The 18,866-nt window shown below is 43.5% G+C and overlaps 1 protein-coding gene across 2 annotated transcripts in view; it reads left to right on the top strand.

The window, feature by feature from the left end:
• APPL2 (adaptor protein, phosphotyrosine interacting with PH domain and leucine zipper 2) overlaps positions 1–18,866 on the top strand; it is a 62,382-nt gene that overhangs the window by 20,586 nt on the left and 22,930 nt on the right. For both annotated transcript variants that reach the window (XM_075938590.2, XM_075938601.2), the window contains exons 4-9: positions 203–274; positions 4,646–4,733; positions 7,596–7,637; positions 7,751–7,809; positions 9,565–9,711; positions 14,033–14,115. In XM_075938590.2, coding sequence (XP_075794705.1) covers positions 203–274; positions 4,646–4,733; positions 7,596–7,637; positions 7,751–7,809; positions 9,565–9,711; positions 14,033–14,115 — 491 coding nt within the window. The remainder of the gene's footprint in view (positions 1–202; positions 275–4,645; positions 4,734–7,595; positions 7,638–7,750; positions 7,810–9,564; positions 9,712–14,032; positions 14,116–18,866) is intronic.

The following is an 18,866-nucleotide window of genomic DNA, read 5'->3' on the forward strand; positions in this document are numbered from 1 at the left end:
GGAAACTTGGCCACACCCATGATAAGTGGCTATCCAGCTAACTCAAGTCATGCTGGACCACGGATGTTGCTGGACCAGAGAGTGCCAGACTTGAGAGTTTGACCTTTAGTATATTATTTGTATATATATATATGTAGTAAGATTCATAGTGTCTGCATAATGATCTTGTTGACTTAGTGTCCATGTATATTTTTATTTTCAGAATTTTGCCCTGGGTAAAGGAGATGAAGAAGTGATATCCACCCTTCATTACTTTTCAAAAGTAGTGGATGAGGTAATTTAAATGGCCTATAATAATTTCATCATGTTGTTTTTCTTCATTTGCCTCAGACCTCTACTAAAGGCTAGATGGTCCCTGGCCTTTGTGCAACCATGTCATTGAGAGGAAGGAATAATAATCCCTGTTCCCTTTATATAGCCCTTGTGTTGGAATTACTAATAATATTTGAAAATATTCATAAGGGAAACCACCAAATACTAATTTAACCATACATTCCTGTATTGAATCCAAAAGCCAAGTAGTACATATACAATTGCTCTAAACATGCCTAAAAAGCTTAAATAATAAGCAATTTACTACAGCCAAACAGTAACAAAACATTTATAACAATTTGATCAAGATACTTTCAAACAGTGCTCAGCCCATATTAGTGGCTCCAATGTGGTCAAGCAGGTATTAGCAATGAACCATTTAAGAGTTTACTTTTTATACCCTTTAACAAACAAGTGATGCCATTGCCAATTACTGACTTCAGCTAAAATAAATGGAGACAGTTCACCCATATTTGCAGATAAATCCAGATAAAATGTACAAACTCCTTTCTTCCTTAGGCCATTCCTTCTTATCTCCTCCCCTCCTTCCTGCTGACTGACAGCTTTTTCATTGCACATAATGCTGGTCGATGGGGTGGGAAGATCTATTGGCTCCTTTTAAGAGAAAGTCTTTTTCTCTTATTGACTGCAGTCACCACTATCAGTCAGGCCTTCCTTTCAGAAGGTTCTTCTTGTTTCATTAGTTATTCTTTGAACCAGGCATCCTCCCTACTCCACTCCTTTTGGCCTTATAACTCATTATTTTAAGGCCTGCCTTCTACATGTTATTCAGGTCCATTTTAACAACACCTATGTTTCTTTAACCAGTACGCTAACTTTCATTCTTCAGTCTGAGAGTTAGCCTATACCAGGTAAGAGACGGGCAGAACGGCTGCTACTGGAATGTTCTCTAGAGAGGAGTATAGAGCCCCAGCTCTGCACCCCAGGCCCATCTGTGTTTGTGTTACTTAGGGTACGTCTAGACTACAGGGTTTTGTCGACGGAAGTTTTGTCAACAGATACTGTCGACAAAACTTCTGTCGACATAGAGCGTCTAGACACATTCAGTTCTGTCGACAAAGCAAGCTGCTTTGTCGACAAAACCCTGTAGTCTAGACGCAACCCTATAGGCAATAACACCTTCTGTCGACAGAACTCTGTCGACAGAAGGTGTTATGCCTCGTAAAATGAGGTTTACCAGCGTCGACAAAACTGCTGAGTTCTGTCGACGTTATGTCGACGGAACTCAGCGGTAGTGTAGACGCAGGTATAGTTTTGTCGACAAAAGTCCACTTTTGTCGACAAAACTCAGTAGTCTAGACACACCCTAAGGCAGTGCTGGGAGTATTGGCCCAAATCCACAAAGGTATTCAGGCTCATAACTTCCACTGAAAGTCCTGGTCTTTGTGAATCTGGGCCATTCAACCTCTTTGAGACCCTCCCATGTACTGTCCTCCATGCAAAGCTGTGCAAACTGGAGGGGAATTAGGGAAGACTCTGAAATGGGTCAAGTATCAACTGGATTGGGCTAGTTTATGATCTCCTCCTTCTGATACAAAAGGCTTTTACAGTATTAAGCATTAAAATCTGCAGTGCCCACATTTTCCAGAGAAAGGGACAAGCACAAGCAACAGTGAATGAAGTTTCAAATAGTCACCACAAGATAACAGAATTTTGTGCTGTGGGATTCAACAGGTGTTTGATAGTATGATGGTTGGTTTAAATCAGGCTACAGAAAATACTTTTGTTCTCTCCAGGCACTGAGTATCTGCAGGCATGGCCATTCTGCAGCTCTCTTTGGCCAAGAATGACAAACCACAGCTAACAGAAGCTGCAAACGGCCATGCCTGTGGATGCTTGGGTAAATAAAGTGTCACGTGACCCACTAGCAGCTTCCTTCAACTGGAGGAGCTGCGACCCAAAGTTTGAAGACCATTGTATTACACCATCTGCCCAACGTTGTTGTGTCTCATTGGGAGTCAGCCTTCCCCCTCCACTTCTCTCCAAATAATTGTGTGTGTGTGTGGGGGGGGGGGGGGGGGGGGCAGGGAAAGGACATTGTATAGAATCAGTGCTCATTTCATTAGTGATTAAATTCCACTCTGCCTGATCTTGTGGTTTGCACTCAGGCAAAACTCCCATTGCCTTCAGTGGAGACAGTTGCATGAATCAAGAGTGTATCAAGATCCATTGCCCTCACTTATAAGAGCTCAGCACTTATAAAAATCACTAGGTGCCTAAATGTGACTTTTAGGAGTCAAACTTGATGTTTCGGTTTTGTTTTTTTTAAATTGGCCTTAATCTATTTCCCTCCCCTCCATCGCACCAATAAAGGAGAAAAATAAACCAAAATAAATAAGAAAATACTGATAAAATGTGAAATTTTAATAATTGAAACATTACATGCATAAAGAACAGTGGTTTAAAATTTAGTTTGAAAATTGAGAATAAGTGAACTGAGTTAAGGTTCAAGGAAGCTTTTCTTTTTGTTTGGACAGCATGGGTGTACTAGGCTAGGAGTCATCCAAGTGTGAAACCAGTATTTACATGGTAAATATTGTGGAGGTAATCTTTTTGCTTCAAAGCCTCTCCTTGAGCAAAGGGTCCCAGGGAACTATAGTACAGTGACCACTATAAATTTTGTTGAGGCTGTTAGAACTGTTGCTGACTACACATCTGATACAGTTCCTAGTACAGTCAGTGACAAGCTGATTTTGCATTGTATTCAGTAGTGCTGTGCATTCAGTTTCCAGAGAAAAATGCTTCAAACCAAGTGGTATTTGAGTAAAGTCTAATAGCTTGGTATTTGTTTGTTTGGTGGTGGGATTTTTTTTAATACCACGGGTAACAGGGATATAGTTCAAAGCTACTACATTAGTGTTACTATTGATGGTGATGATGATGACTAATAATGACAACTGGTTTTTTGGAGTTTTTCCTACTATCTGGGATCAGAAATACCATGCAACCACCAAATCTGGCATTATTTGGCCCAATAACTGGTTCCCTGAGGAATTTTTAAATCCTAAGAGAAATGTAAACACAAATACTTGAAATATGCATGGAGAGGATAACAGGGCTGAGATAACACCTTCTATTGGACCAACTTCAGTTGTGGGATGTGGTAATTGTGAGTGATGTCGCCATTCTGGTGAAAGCTTTGAGGTGGAGACAGGTGGATGAATTCTTCTTGTTTTCCTTATGTTAGTATTGTGTCAGGTTCTGTGGTGGGGCAGAAGTTCAATCCATTAAAGTACAGTTAATGCAGCTCCAGTGAGGAATAGTCCATGTAGTGGACACTTTTGACATGTTTCTCCCAGAGAGAGTGTTCTGTGGCTTGTGAAGTATGTATAGCTGGTTCAATTTTTTTGTTGTTGTGTTGGGTAGTTATCAGGCTTTTTTGATAGTTGTTTTGGATTTCTTGCTTGATTTCCTGGTAACTTTCCCTGTTGTGTTTTTTTTAACTCCGGTGTTTGGGATCATGTGATTATTTCTCATTTGAGGTGGTCCTTTTTGGGGCATGTGAGGTACAGTAAATGGTTTTTCCATTTCTCTGAAGTCTCTGCCAAGCTGTTCAGCATATTTTGCAGTTGTATGTAGTGGTCAGAGATAGGGATGTTAACGTGTAGATGACTACATGATTAACTGATAAGTCTGGGCTTATTGGTTAATCTTGTTAACTACATATACTCTCCCCTACCTTACTGCCTCTGTATCAAGCTTGCCCAGGCTCACCGTGGTCAAGGCTATTCCATGGATGCCAGCGTAGCCTCTGTCCATGGGGAGCTCGTTCCCCTGTCGACAGGGGCTGCTGCCGCTGCCTGGGACTGCTGCCGCTGCCTTGTGCTGCTGCCTCTGATACAGAAGCAGCAGTGCGGGGTAGGTGGAGGCTCTCCAGGAGTGGGGCCAGGAGCATACTATCCAATAGTTGTGTAACTACTAAAATGTCATAAGGTTACACGACTATTCAATTACATGCTATCTATCCTCCCTAGTCAGAATGGTATAGAAAATGAGACATCTGGGGATGATATTTTGTTTCTTGTGTTTGCTCTGGAAATAGATATCGCTGTTACATTTTGTTTCCTTTTTCTTCATACTGTGGGGTTTCCATTTCAGATGTCTGAATTTGTTTTCCATTTTTATATGCAGTGTAGTTATAATAATAATAATAAAATTTAGTCACCTCCCCACCTAGCCTCTCTCATATCCTGGGGCTGCCAGGGCTACAACTATGCTGCAGACAGACACACATGGCTCACAGGCTGATGACCGTGTGTCTGTAGTACTCCATGCACAATGCAATGTTTTAGATAATTTCTTTCCCTTTCAGCTTAACATTCTCCATTGTGAGCTGGCAAAAGAACTTGCAGACACAATGGTTCTCCCAATCATACAGTTTCGAGAAAAAGATCTTACAGGTAAGTTTGATTAGATTCCAAATGGCTACCCAATGGCTTTTGATGCCTGACTTATTTCATAGAAAGGGGTTGATTATTGATCAATTTGTCATTAAGAAATTTGTTTTTATATTAATTGTAAGAAAAATCTGATATTTTCTTCTTGCTGCTAGACTGAACATGTTTTATCAGACATTATTGTGAGAAGTCCAGCACACACAGTACCTCTTTTAAAATACCAGGCCTTATTCTCCACTGTGTGATCTATTGTTATATCAATGTGACTTGAATTTAGTGGTATTACACTTGACATAAAGCTGGAGGAATGCAGCGGTGCACCTGGCTTGTGAACATCTGATGATGAACCTTATTGTGAGAACCCTGGGTTTGAAAAACATAGGAATAATTTTTCTGATTACAAAGCACACCTGTTTTTTTCATGAAACAAAATACAGGACTATGTAGCACTTTAAAGAAAGGGAATTCAGGTGAAAGGGAATTCAGGTGAAAGAGAATCCTCTGAACTGGCATTCATGCTAAAATTCGACACTCTCCGCAGGGGGCTGAACAAAGACCCCAACTACCTTACCCATTACAAAGATAGCTTCCCCAATTATCACCTCTAATACCATTAACTCACAGACATCTACCCTTCCCCACCTCTAATATCATTAACTCACAGGCATTTACCTTCCTTCCCCCCTCCCCCCCCGCCCCGCATCTCCCTTCTGTTCTGAAATGTGATTTGTCCTTTTCATATGTGTTCACTTTTTTTAATTGTATCCTTTGGTATATATGGTTGTGACTATTTTCTTCCACTATTTGATATGAGGAAGTGGGTTTGGCCCACGAAAGCTCATCATCTAATAAACCATCTTGTTAATCTTTAAAGTGCTACATAGTCCTGTATTTTGTTTCAGCTACACCAGAGTAACACGGCTACATTTCTATCACTGTTTTTTCATGTTTAGGATCTCCATCCTTGTAACACTGTTTCACCCAAGGAAAGAACCAAATGGCAGGTTGGCACAGAATTGGAAGTTCCTTGTTCACAAAGCAAAATAACAGCACAGACCTTTGTAATAATTTTGAAAGCAGGATGCTGTGCAAATTCAGAGAGATTCTAACCAGCATGTGCAAGAGAATCCTAGGATTTATTTATTCTGTCTCAACTTTAATAGTAAATAGTTCCTCTGCCAAGCTCACCTGAGAAGTCATTTAGGTGCCTGCATTTGTTTAAACTGGTTTTATTGGAAGAGAAAACAACTGCAGTACAATTGCAAGTAAACGTGATTTGGAGAAATGCTATTTTCAGCGCATTTCATTTCCAGACATCACTATGGAGCAGTTAAGATTTTGATTGTCAATGGGCTCATCACTGATGCTTGTTGATTATAATAATTCTGTGGTAGGAATCAATGCAAGGGCACATAATGTCCAAATAAGATCTTTGTCCTTTGCATCTGAGTAACTTTGCTTGTGTGATTTCAGTTAAACACATACGTGTTTTCAGGGCTGGAGCCTCAGAGCTAACATTTTTCTATTCTGCTCTCATAACATGTTCATAATGGTAGTATCTGCGTGCCTTCCAATAATGAATCAAGCCACAAGATTAATATGTCACATTTGTTTTCATCCTCTCCCCAGATGGAGAAGGAGAATGCACAGCAGAGTGTCTTGTTTTAATTACAAACACACTCACGTGCAGTGCTGTATGTTTGTGACAGAGAAGGGATGGTAAAAGAAAGGCATCTTGCACTTGGAGCAAGATAGTGAGTTTTGTGATGACCAGTCATTCCTGATGGTCATTAGTTGCTGGGGGAGTTCATTGTTGGGCCAGCTGTTATGCTTATAAGAAGCAAGTTCCTTGTATAAATCACACCTGTACATACAGGATCTTTTTCCATATTCAGGGCTTGTGCAGGAAAGCAAATTTACCTAAAACTTACTTGCCTGCTTACACAGGTGCTTCCTTCCATGCTTTCTTTCCTGAGGTCCTAGCAAGGGGTTGGCAGTGGGGCATCATGTGACCTAGTGATACATCGGAGGAAGAGAAGTATTCCTTGCAGTAGGAGGAGAGGTGGCTCTGTGAAATGAATAGTAATGTAAAACACAGCAGAGCATGAAGGTGGAAACTACGTATATTGCAGTTGGCTCCCCAGGGCCCAGTTAGGATTGAGATCTCATTTTTGCTAGGCACTAGGTAAACTCAAAGAGTCCTGGCCTTGAGTAAGGATGTAAAATCCCATTTAATCAGTTAACCGGTTAAACGATTAAGCGGGATCCCGGGCAGGGGCTGCTGGCTCCTGGCCCCTCGGAGGGCTGCTGGCTCTACCAGTGCTATGGGGAGCTGCTGGCTCTGCCAGTCCCACAGGGCCAGCTCTCACCCCAACCTGCAGCGTGATGTGCCCAGCGGGGCTGAAGCAGCTCTCCACCCATGGTGGGCGATGGCTGGGGGGGGAGGGAAGAGGCTGCTCCTGGGTCCCGGTTAACCATCACCTGGTATGCATCATCCGTTGAGGTGATGGTTACCTGTTTATGGTGATGGTTAAGGGTGATACTGGGTACCCAGCTAACCAGTTACCCATTCACATCCCTAGCCTTGAGGTGTTTATAATTTAATTGATGATAAAACGGAACAAATGGATTAAACAAACGGGGCATAGGAGATGCCAGCGACTCTCTGCAAATATTTTGCAAGTGCTGCTCTTCATTTATTACTTTCAAGACATGAACATAAGTTACACGTTTCTGTGTGCAGGAGTAAAATTACTTAGGTAACTATCCTTCAAGTATCTATAAAGGGAGTTAGGTTTTGATTCTGCTTGAATAAGCAATGTATACAGCTCTCGCATTCTGAAGTGTTGACTTTTTTTATTTCAGAAGTAAGCACTTTAAAGGATCTTTTTGGCCTTGCTAGCAATGGTATGTTTCATATTTTTGTTTCTTTCTAATGGCATGCATGCATTAATTATCTCACAGGAGATGTGTTGTGTGTATACCTATGCCATGATGCTGAAAATCTTTCTTCTTTCCAGAACATGATCTCTCCATGGCAAAGTATAGCCGATTGCCAAAAAGAAAGGAAAATGAAAAGGTAAAAAAAAGTCTTATACTGTAGTTTGGTTCTTAATGTACGGAAAATCTTTAATCAGTGGCTGTGCCTGCATATTTATTTTCAGCTACAGCTTTGCAAAGTAAAAAATCTAGGTTTTGTGGATTGAATCCACAGTAGCTCAGTGCTCCCAGTGATTGACTTCTCAGTTGAGAAGAGCACTGAAGCATGTGCCTAATTTGAAGGAACTTTTTCCATGCTTCAAGAAAGGCACATTGTGCTGCTTAAAGCTCCCAGGGCTGTGAATAAGGACATGGGTGAGGAATATACTTTGAGACCATTTTTCTTAGTGTATTTGAGTTAGCTGGCATGTTTTGTTTATTTTGGCTTAGTAATTTACTGTTTTCACTTGCAATCAGTTAAATCCTTAATAAAAAACCCGCTTAAATACTTAATAAAAAGCCTTTTGTTTATTGTCAAGCTCAGTGTAAGTAATTGTTACTGGGGGAGCCGTAGCTGTGCATCTCTCTCTTTCACTGATAAAGGGGATGAACAGTTTTATGAGCTTTCTCTGTGTAAATCTTTTATACAGAGTAAGATGGATTTATTTGGAGGGTTTGATCCCTTTTGGAGGCTGTGTTCCTAGATGATGTCAACAGCCCTGTAGCTGAGCCCTTCCAAGGCTGAGCTGATCTGGCATCTGTGGCTCTGCTGGGGTGCTGTTACCCCACCTTTGTGCCATGGCTGGGAAAGACTAGAGCTTCTGGCTCAACAGGACAGGATGGTGGAAGGTATGCAGACTCAGTGGCTTGATCGGTGCACTGAGTTACAGTCCCAAGAGGGGCTCTGGAATTGAACGCGTCACAGCTGTACAATAGGATTATTGTTGCAGCATGCTGGTATTTGAAATGATGTAATATTGCCATATGCCTACTGTGCTTAAAGGACTACGTTCTCCTCTTCATTGTACACAGCAGGTTTCTGGATTTTGATTCTCATTTCATCTACAGCACATGAAAGGGATGTCAATGGGACATCGGGAGGCTGGGGTGTGCAAAAAATAAGACTGAGACAATGGGAACTTGACACTTTTAGAGAGATCAGAAGATCATTTAAGGGATCTGCATTGCAGATCAAAATGCAATGTTTAGCTCCTGTAGCAGACGTGCTTGGAAATGCAGCAGATGGTGACTTTTGCACAGAACTATTGGTTCTATGAATTATGCACATGTAAGTTCTGATCTCAGATACAATGAAATTACTCCAGATTTGTGCTGATGTAACTGAGGTGATAACCCGACGCATTCAATTTAAAATATGTAGTATTTGTGCTATTTACAGCTCAAAGCTCATATGTTTGAAGAGAGGCAAGATGAGTGAGGTAATAGCTTTTATTGGATCAGCTTCTACTGGTGAGAGAGACTGGCTTTCATGCCACATGGAGCTCTTCGGGTCCTCAAAAAATTTTTTTGTTTTATTCTCTCTCTTACCAGTAGAAATTGGTTCAATAAAAGATATATTACCTCACCCACCTTGTGTCTTGAATACCCTGGGACTGACGCAGCTGTATCTACATTGCATATATCAATTAAAGTTAAAGAGGCAGTTCAGTGTGTTGCTGGGTAAGGCCAATATAAGTTGACTTAATGTTTTTACTTCTAATGCTTGTTTTTAGCTTGTCATGGAGATATTATTTCTCATAATGAAAAATAAAAAATTAATTATATGAAAATAATCATTTAAAGATCTGGCTATATCCATAATACGATTCAAAGTTCTGCACACATGTTTATTCAGCTAAAGACAGAAGTAGTGAAGGAGGTGGCAAATGCAAGGAGGAAGCAGCATCTTTCATCATTACAGTATTACTGTGCCCTGAATGCACTGCAGTACAGGAAGAGAATTGCAATGATGGAACCTATGCTAGGATACACTCAAGGACAGGTATGTACAGTAAAGCCAGGATAGTGGAAACACCACTTAAAGGGACATGTCTCTGGGATGACATAGAATGGGGGTGGGCAATAATTTTTAATTGGAGGCCACTCCAAGATTTTGGTGAGTGGTCAAGTGCTCCACTTTTCTATGGAGAAGGTGCGGGGTCTGGGACGGGTTGGGTGCAGAAGGGAGCTTGGAGTAGGGGACTAGGATGCCGGAGAGAGTGTGGGGTTTGAGAGGGAGTTTGAGTGAAGGAGGAGGTTGTGATCTGGGCCAGGGGTTTAGGGTGCAGGGGCCGAGGGGGAGTATGGGTGCAGGAGAGGATTCTGGCTGGGGGGAGAACTGTAGGGTACAGAGGGTTTGGATGGTGACCTGGCACAGAAGGGGTGGTGACCTGAAGTAGGGAGCTTGGGGGAGGGTGGGACTGGGGTGTCAGAGGCAGGCTGTGGCTGGGAGGCATTTTCCTAACTGGCTCCCAGCCAGCATCCCTGCAGGACCCCGAGACAGGCTACTGTCTTCCGCAGCCCCAGGCTGCTCAAAATGGCTGGCTACTCCTGTGGCTCTCTGCTCCGGGTGTCGAGGGGAGGGGGAGGATTTATGCCCTTCCCCTAGAAAAATCTCTCAGCTACCATTGGTTGGTTTCCATGAAGCCTCCCCCTCCCCCTGGTGCCTGGATCAGAGACCCACAGGGAGCAGCCGGCCGCTTAAAGCAACATGGGGCTGCTCTGAAGTAACTGGCTGTTCCGTGCCTGAGGGTCCCAGCAGGGCAGCCTGAGGCAGGATCCGGTGGCCTGATAGGCCATATGTTGCCTGTCCCGGCATAGAAGGAGTTTTGGTAGCTGACACGTGAAAATAGGGAAAACCTTTTCATAATGTAAAATGTTGTGCTGTCATTTTTATTCTGTGTGAACCTGTAGATTTCCTTCCTGTATTCAAAGGACAGGCATAGTAAGCCAAATTTTTCAGGGCCTCACTCAGGTTGTACTTTATTTGTGGTCAAATAGTTGGACAGTAAGCTATTCATAACCAAAATTAGAACACATGCAAAATCGGCACATTCTGGGCTGACTGGCCTGGCCACTAAACTGTCATCACAACAAAATTTACTCCCATGTCATTGTTCGCTTTGTGTTTATAAGCTTACCTGTGTGACAGTTTACTTCCCTGCGTGAGGTATTCAGCATGAGTCTAGTGTGAACAGGAAGCGGAACATGTGTTGGAAAGTAAGAGAGATCATGTAATCAAGTGGGTTGAACACGAGGGTAGGAGATCGTATGTACTAATCCTTGCTTAGCCAGTGATTTGCTGTGTGACATTGGCCAAATATGCCCGTTTCCAAGTCCATAAAATGTGACGACAATTCTAAAAACCTACTTCTCAGGCGTGTTGGGAGGATTCATTGATTAATATTTGTACAGCACTTTGGCTCTATTTTAAGGTCTGTTCACATTGACAGAATGATGTCAAGGGTCCTTAATGTAAATGAGAACCAGGACCTGAAACTACTGAGTGTAAATAACTCTATACCAAAGGTTGACAAACTATGCATATCCCCCACAGGCGTGTGGAGGAACGTTTTGGGGCATGGTTGGAGCCTGGGCCAGCCACAACTAAGGATTGAGAGGGAGCACCACCCAGCTTTGCCTGCTGGCCTGGGGCCTTGGCCCCTGAGTGCAGGTTTGACCGTGACCTCGCCCTTGCCCCCACCCTCTGCTATGCCCCGGCCTTGGCTCCCTTACCCTGTCTGCATCTCCTCTCCCCACCTCCGCCTTGCAGAGCTGCAGCCCTGCTCCTGGCTCCAGAGGTATAATAATCTCCACCTGTGCAAAGGGGGGGTAACCTAAGAATTCTCCACCCCCCCTTACCCCAGTAGCGGGAGTGTATTCTTGGCACAGGTGTCAATCACAGCAGGGGATTTTTCCATGGCTAAAAACAAATGGTGATCCCTCTTGTCTAGAGTGAGTAGTATTTCCTCTTCGTTTCTCCTCCTGGGCTGGTGCAGCAAGCACTTCTCTTGCCTGTTTCAATCTTCTTTAACCACTGTGGCATCTCTGCAAAATAACACAAGTCATTCCCACTCATCTGCTTGTATAGAAACTAAGGGCCAAGCTGGATTCATGGATGTAGGGTGCCTTACGTGGTAATGTCTTGTTTCTGTGGCAGTGCAAAGAGCCAGGCCAGCCAGAAGCCAACTCTATATATTTTAGAGTGTGTCTGTCTGTCTGTGAGTCCATTTGTTCAAGAATTCCTCCTAAACGGTAAAAGCTAGGACAGCGGTCCCCAACACGATGCCCACGGGCGGGGCATTTGTGTGTGCCCACCAAGTGCCCGGGGCTGGCCCTGCCCCAGGCACGTGGCTCATGCGCGGTGCCAGCCCCGGGTGCATGGCACATGGGGAGCGCTGGCCCCAGGCGCACAGCGAATTGGCTGCCGTGCCCCCGGGCACGCAGCTATGGGGGGGTGCCGGATCTGGAGGGTGCCGGCTCCAAGCTTGCGGCGAATGGGCGGCCCCGCCCGTGGCCACGTGGCGCATGGGGATGCGGGCCCCAGGCACGTGGCTCATAGGGGTGTGGCGTATGCACGGCCCCGCCCCCGGGCGCGTAAGTGTCCCTGCCCTCTGGCGCCCGGCAGCTCCAAATGGTTGAAGACCACTGAGCTAGGACCACAAAATTTGTTATGCAGCTTCATCTTCTCCTAACTTAAAGCAAGGTCATTAGACTGTAAAAATTAATTTCGAAAGAACGCGGCTTGAGTCTGGACGCAGGGGAAGTTTTTTCGGGAAAAGGCTACTTTTCCCGAAAAAACCCCTGAGTCTGGACACAGCCCCAGAGAGTGGCTAGCTGGGGCTGGGATTCGCCATCTTGCCTGCTAGTACACCAGGTAAGTAGTCCCCCTGCCCCGAACCCTTTTCCCCGCCCAGTCATTGGCCACAGCATTGGGGGGGGGGTGAAAGAAGGCCCTGCCAGATGTGGAGCCCCTCCTAACCCCCCCCCCCCCAACTCTCATTCCTCCCTTTCCCCCTACGTTCCCAGCCCACTGCCCTGATCTCCTCCACATTGATTCCTGTACCTCCCAGGCTCCCTGCCTCCCCCCCACCCCCATCCTCCAGGTCCTGCCCTGATTCCTGCACCCCCCCACACCGCCAGCCTCTTGCCCTGAAGAACCTAGGCAATGCCAGGTGAGTATTCTAGTAGACTTATAAGATGCTGCAAAGTGCCTATCAATTATCTGTACTATAAGTTATCCATATTAATCAGTCACCTCAAATATGTGCACTTTGGGTTTCATGTTTCCAAGGAGAGAGTGAGAATCAGGCTTAGCATATTGGAAATAATTTGGTGAGAGGAGCAACTGTTAGTGTCTATATGTGATAGCTTCTTCATGTGCATGGAGATGGGTGTAAGTAAAGATATGGGATATAACATGAACACATAGTTAATGCATGAATGGTGTTTGATTGTTTAGTAGTGAATTAACAATAGGTTTTATGTGTTACCATCTCACGCAAGAGCTGCTAACTAAAATAGCCTCACTAAACTCTACTTAGGAGGAGCAGTCAGTCAGAATGGGTAGGATTTGTTTTCCTTGCCCCTTATCCCTGTCTTCCATAGCGATCATCTGATTACAACTGGTTTACGAACACAGATGCCAGTGAGGGTCATCTCAGGCCATGCCAACACTAGGAGTACGTAGGTGATATAACTATATGGGTGTACTGTACCAGCAAAGCTCCTGGTATGGACACAGCTTATACCAGCAAAACTGCGCTTTTACCAATATAGTTAGTTCCAGTCTCTCACGCTCTACCCCAGTGAAACAAGCTACACTAGTAAACACACAGTTTTATTGGTATAACTGCATCTACAGTAGGGGCTTCTGCTGCCACAGTTGTGTTGGTTAGGGATCACACATCTTTACATCCCTGATGTAGACCTGGCCTAATAAACATATTTAAGGGTAAAATCCTGGCCCCTGCTTATGTAGCAGTCTGGGGCAGATTAGTGTGTACTGCCACATAACTGAGTTCTGCACAATGCTCACAAATCTGGAGGATGGAAGAGGGTGACATGGCTCTTCAGGCCCGCTAACAAGTTTATTTGCAATTCAACTGTCTGTAGCCACCGAACTTTATTTTTGAGAGGCGGAGGAAAAGAGGTAGGAAGGAAAGGTTGGTGTTTTAATAAGGCCTTAGATTTGAAAAACAGCCTCTGACCTCAGTCACCACAGGGCCTATTTCAGCACCTGTTCCCTCCTCTCCCCCCATCCATTATTTGATTGTCAAACCTTTCTTAGATAATTTCCAGAATACCCTTATTCTATTTTTCAGATTAACTTTTTTAAGAAGGGAGCAGAGATGTTTTCCAAAAGAATGGACAGCTTTTTATCATCAGTTTCAAACATGGTTCAAAGGTAACACAATGCTTAGGTTTCAGTTTGGTTTTCTGTATTTATTTGTGTTAAATTCAAATGGGATTACTAACATCCTTCTGTGCCTGGCTGCGGGCTTACTCTACACAGAGCCCAATCCTAGAGTCCTTGCTCAAGGGAGGAGTTCTGGTGATGGGCTGCAGGATTCAACTAATAAGAGTGGTTTGAATTTTTTATTTCATTTGCACTTTACTGTGTGAAAGAACAATTGGGTAGGAAGCTGTATGTGTACAAAAGGAATCTACCATCTATGCATTGCAGACAATATGTGCAGAGCAGAGAGGTTTTTTTTTTAAATAGCAATTGAGGCTCTTTGAATAAAGCCCAAATATCATACATTAAATGTAAGCCCAGTTTTAAAATCTGGGTACCTTTTAAAGGATATCCAAAACCCTATCTTTGGATATACAAATCAGCATTTAGGAGCATAAAGACTGTGTGTAAACACCTAGCTCCCTTCACGAGCACAGAAATTTGGGAGTTGAGCATTTAGGTTTTAAAAATGGTGTTTTGTATGTGATGTCACTGAAAAACTTTTTACTGAGGAAAAGTATATTCTAATCCAAGAACCCTAGTCAACTTATTTTAATAGCATTGCTTTCTATAATGATTGATTTGATTTGCATTTTATAATAGTTTAGGGCCTGATGTAAAGCCTATTTAGTATTAATAAATATTAATATTATGATAAAGTCCTGATTATGATTGGTGTCCCATTGTGCTTGATACTGAACAAACATAGAAGAAAAACAATCCTTACCCTAGTGATCTCATAGTCTACATTGAAATTGGTGGGTGTCTTTCCGTTTAGCTCAGTGTATTTTGTATCAGGCCCTTACTGAATAGTTTCCTAATTTTGTCCTCACGTATTTTGCAAATGTTTCTTTCCTTGCATTTCTAATGGAGATGGAAATTGGTTTCTTCATAGTTAATGCTCACTAAACAAGAACTTGACAGTCCTGAAAACATTTTAAAGCTTATATTCTAACTGGGACAGATTAGAGAATGCGCTAAACAGACTTTTTAAGTGGGACATTAGATTGTAAAAAGCAAATAAAACTGGAACCCTTTTTAACAAAAATCATATCCAAATCCCTGCCTCTTCTGTGCTCAGTGGCCTTCTAAATATAAATTCATGCAAGATCAAAGGTAATAAATAATGTGGTATATGTACTAGAAAGGAGTTACCTTACCAGAATTGACCACTGGTTCATTTACTCTGGCATCTTGAATGTGATAGTGATTAGTGCTAGCTGGTTCAAAGGAAGGGTTAAACTCCTTTTAAGGCACTTGCTCAACAGTTTTATACTCTACCAAGTAAGGATATTAAATTTCGAGTAATTGACTAATCGAATAGTCAATGCAATTTGCACGAACTATTTGATTAATCGATAGGGCATCTCCGCCTTTGAAGTGTAGCAACAGCCCCTAGGGCTTCAAAGGCAGAAGTGTTGCGGGGAGCATGGGGTCTGCAGGGCAGTCCCCCACTGGCCCCATGCTCCCCACAGTGTTTCAAAGCAGCAGCACCATGTGGAGCCCGGGGTCAGCTGGGGACTCCCCTGCTGACCCCAGGCTCCGTGTGGCGCTGCCACTTTGAAACACTGTGGGAAGCCTAGCATCAGGCTCCATGCAGTGTTTCAAAGCGGCAGTGCTGCGTGGAGCCCCGGGTCAGTGAAGGAGTCTCCAGCTGATTCTTGGTTCCATGCGGAGCTGCCGCTTTGAAACGTTGCATGGAGCTTGGTGCACATGGTGTTTCAAAGCAGCAGCACCATGTGGATCCTGGGACCAAACCCCGGGCTCCATGTAGTGCTGCCACTTTGAAGTACCCCTTCTCTTTCCCCCTCTTGCTGCTTCTTTCTTTATAGAGGCAGCAAGGGCTGGGGGGAAGCGACTAGTCGACTAGACTGTGGATTATCCAATGATAGTCGAGTCTTTCACATACCTAATACCAGGATTGGAAAATTTGTTCCGTATCCTCATGCTTCAGGAAATAAGTTGATAGTCATAATTTTATACATTAACTAGTTCATAGAAGTGTCTAATTATTTTTCATTCTCACTAAGCCATTCTATAAAATCTTGCAACAGTGAATTCTCTTTGCAGTTTGCACAAAATATTTTTCTTTTTCAGCTTCAATTTTTCTGCCTTTTAGCTTCCAGTGAGCACCTTTTTTGTTCCTGAATTGCTGGAAAAGGCATATAAAAAGCATGTGACTTGCTTTCTCTAAACTTCCTTATTTTATATATCTTTTTCCTACTTTGGCTTACTTTTATCCTTTCCACACTGAACAGTCCTTACAAAGATCCTTTCCTGTGCTTCAAATCATTCTTATAGGCTAAAATTAATTTTTAAAATTCCCCAGAGATAGCATGTACCTTCTGTTTATGAGATGCTAGAATGTTTTGTCTCTAGTCTATACAGTAGATTTGTTTATATGGAGCATTTCCCATGCTCTGGTTAAGACCATAGAACCGTGGTGTCCAACAAGTTCTGAAGCTGTAGCCGCTGTAGCCTCTGAGGCTATGTCTACACTACAGAGTTTTTGCGGAAAAACAGCTGTTTTTCCACAAAAACTCGCGGAGCATCCATACCTCAAGTGCATTTTTGCGCAAGAGAATCAACAGAACAGAGGGGTTTTTGCATGATTGGTATTTCTCTTTCTATGAAGAAGAAGCCTTTTTGCAAAAGAGTTCTTTCACAAAAAGGCACGTGTGGACGGGGAAGAGTGGGATTTTGCACAGAAAGAGGAAAAAGCACAGGTGCTCCAGTAGCCATTGTATATCAATCAGTGCTTACTTTCGATTGTGCCATTTCTCTTCCAGAATTTGATCTGAGGAAGTGGGTCTGGCCCATGAAAGCTCATCACCTAATAAACTATCTTGTTAGTCTTTAAAGTGCTGCATAGTCCTTTCTTTTGTGTCAGCAAGATCAGACTAACACGGCTACATCTCTATTACTATTCTACTTTTGAGAGAGCATTCATGCAGTCTGGACGTTCACTTTCGCAAAAGTGCATCGCTTTTTCTATGTGCTTTTGCAATGTGGTTGCACTTATGTGCAAGAAGTTTTTGCAGAAGATCTCTTGACATAGCCTGAGTGATCTATATTTTTCGGTGCCCAAACTGGATGGGCTTAGGAGATGCCAGCCTTTCCATCCCACCCCACTGCACCCTGCATCTGGGAGGAGAAAAGCCCTAGGAGCCCAGAAGATCTCCCCTGAAAGGAAACCCAGCATGATGTCCTGTGGAAAGTCCATTTAGAGAGATAAAACATCTCTTAGGGGGAGAAAAAAATTAACGTTGCCTCAATCGCTACTCTTTAAAAAAAACCATTAAGCAATACTGTTCTAAGCATAGAGAGTAATTTCATTAGAGCAAGAAGCAATGGAGTTAAATTGCAGCAAGGGTGGTTTAGGTTGGACATTACAAAAAAACTTGCTAACTGTCAGGGTGGTAAAGCACTAGAATAAATTGCCTAGGGAGGTTGTGGACTCTCCATCATTGGAAATGTGTAAGAGCAGGTTAGATAGGCTTCTGTCAAGGATGTTCTAGCTGGTGCTTGGTCCTGCCGTGAGGGCAGAAGACTGGACTTGATGACCTCTCAAGGTCCCTTCTAGTTCTAGTGTTCTATGATACATTATTTAAATTATATTTAAACATGAATCTAAGCATCAAGTTCCTTACACTGACAAATTTTAAAACTGACACACTTTAAAATAGATTTGAATGTTAATTCAGATTGTATCACCCATCCTTAAACCTCACATGGTGAGGTTGAAGGGAACACAGCTGGGTGTGGGGGTGCCAAACTCAGCAGCCTGATCTACCCCAAAATGCCCACCCAAACTGGCAGCCATGGTTAAGGGGCAGATCTAGCCGAGCTATGAACACCCCTAGGCAGCATCACACCAAAGCCCTCGCAGGAGGCAAAGGGCAGGCAGTTCTAAGCACTGCTCTAGCTCTGCCGTTGGCAGCGGTTTTCTAGTGCCCCTCGCTCACAAATCCACAGCACCACCCACCGTTACTGCTCTGAGCCCTCCAATGCAGCCACCTCAGGGCTGGAGCATGCCAGCTGCCGAACAGCACAGAGCAAAGCTGCCCTACGGTTTGGGATGGGAAGAGGAGGCCTGTATAACAGATGGGTTCAGTGCTGACCCCAAATTGGGAAGTCTTAGTAACGAGCCATTGCAAAGAAGAGTTATAATGCTATGTAACAATGAATATGCTGCTTGTCAGTCAGATCCTGCTTAACTTGGACTAAAATGCAATGTTCTCTGTCCAGGTTACTGTCACTACTATGACCCCCCCCAAAGAACAGCAGCAACTACAGAAGCCGTAAGTTTTAGTCTCCTCGCAGGCAGCAGATCAAGTGTAGGGTTGTGGTCTCAGTAATGGAAGAACTGGCCCTAAATGCAGTTGAAGCAGCTGCTTGCTCTCTGGCTCAGGTAGGCAGTCGTCAGCTCTATGGATGCCATCTCTCATGTGGGGTGTAGGATTATTTTGAGTATTTGTTAGGCCTTTTAGGCATTAAAGGAGCTCCTGCTGCCTCTCAGTCTGAGGTTTCATGCGCAAGCAGTGAGGGAACCCCACATAGCAGAAGTGCAAACATTAGAAGAAACATAAATGAGATACGCAGTTCCAGATTATTTTCTTTTTATAAGCTAAATGACAGCTATCTGATAGCTCCTCGCCATCTATGGGCGCAGTCAATAACTCCTGGAGGGCTTGGAAAAG

This window comes from Pelodiscus sinensis, chromosome 1, assembly GCF_052426305.1.
Source record: "Pelodiscus sinensis isolate ZL-2025 chromosome 1, ASM5242630v1, whole genome shotgun sequence".
NCBI lineage: Eukaryota > Metazoa > Chordata > Testudines > Trionychidae > Pelodiscus > Pelodiscus sinensis.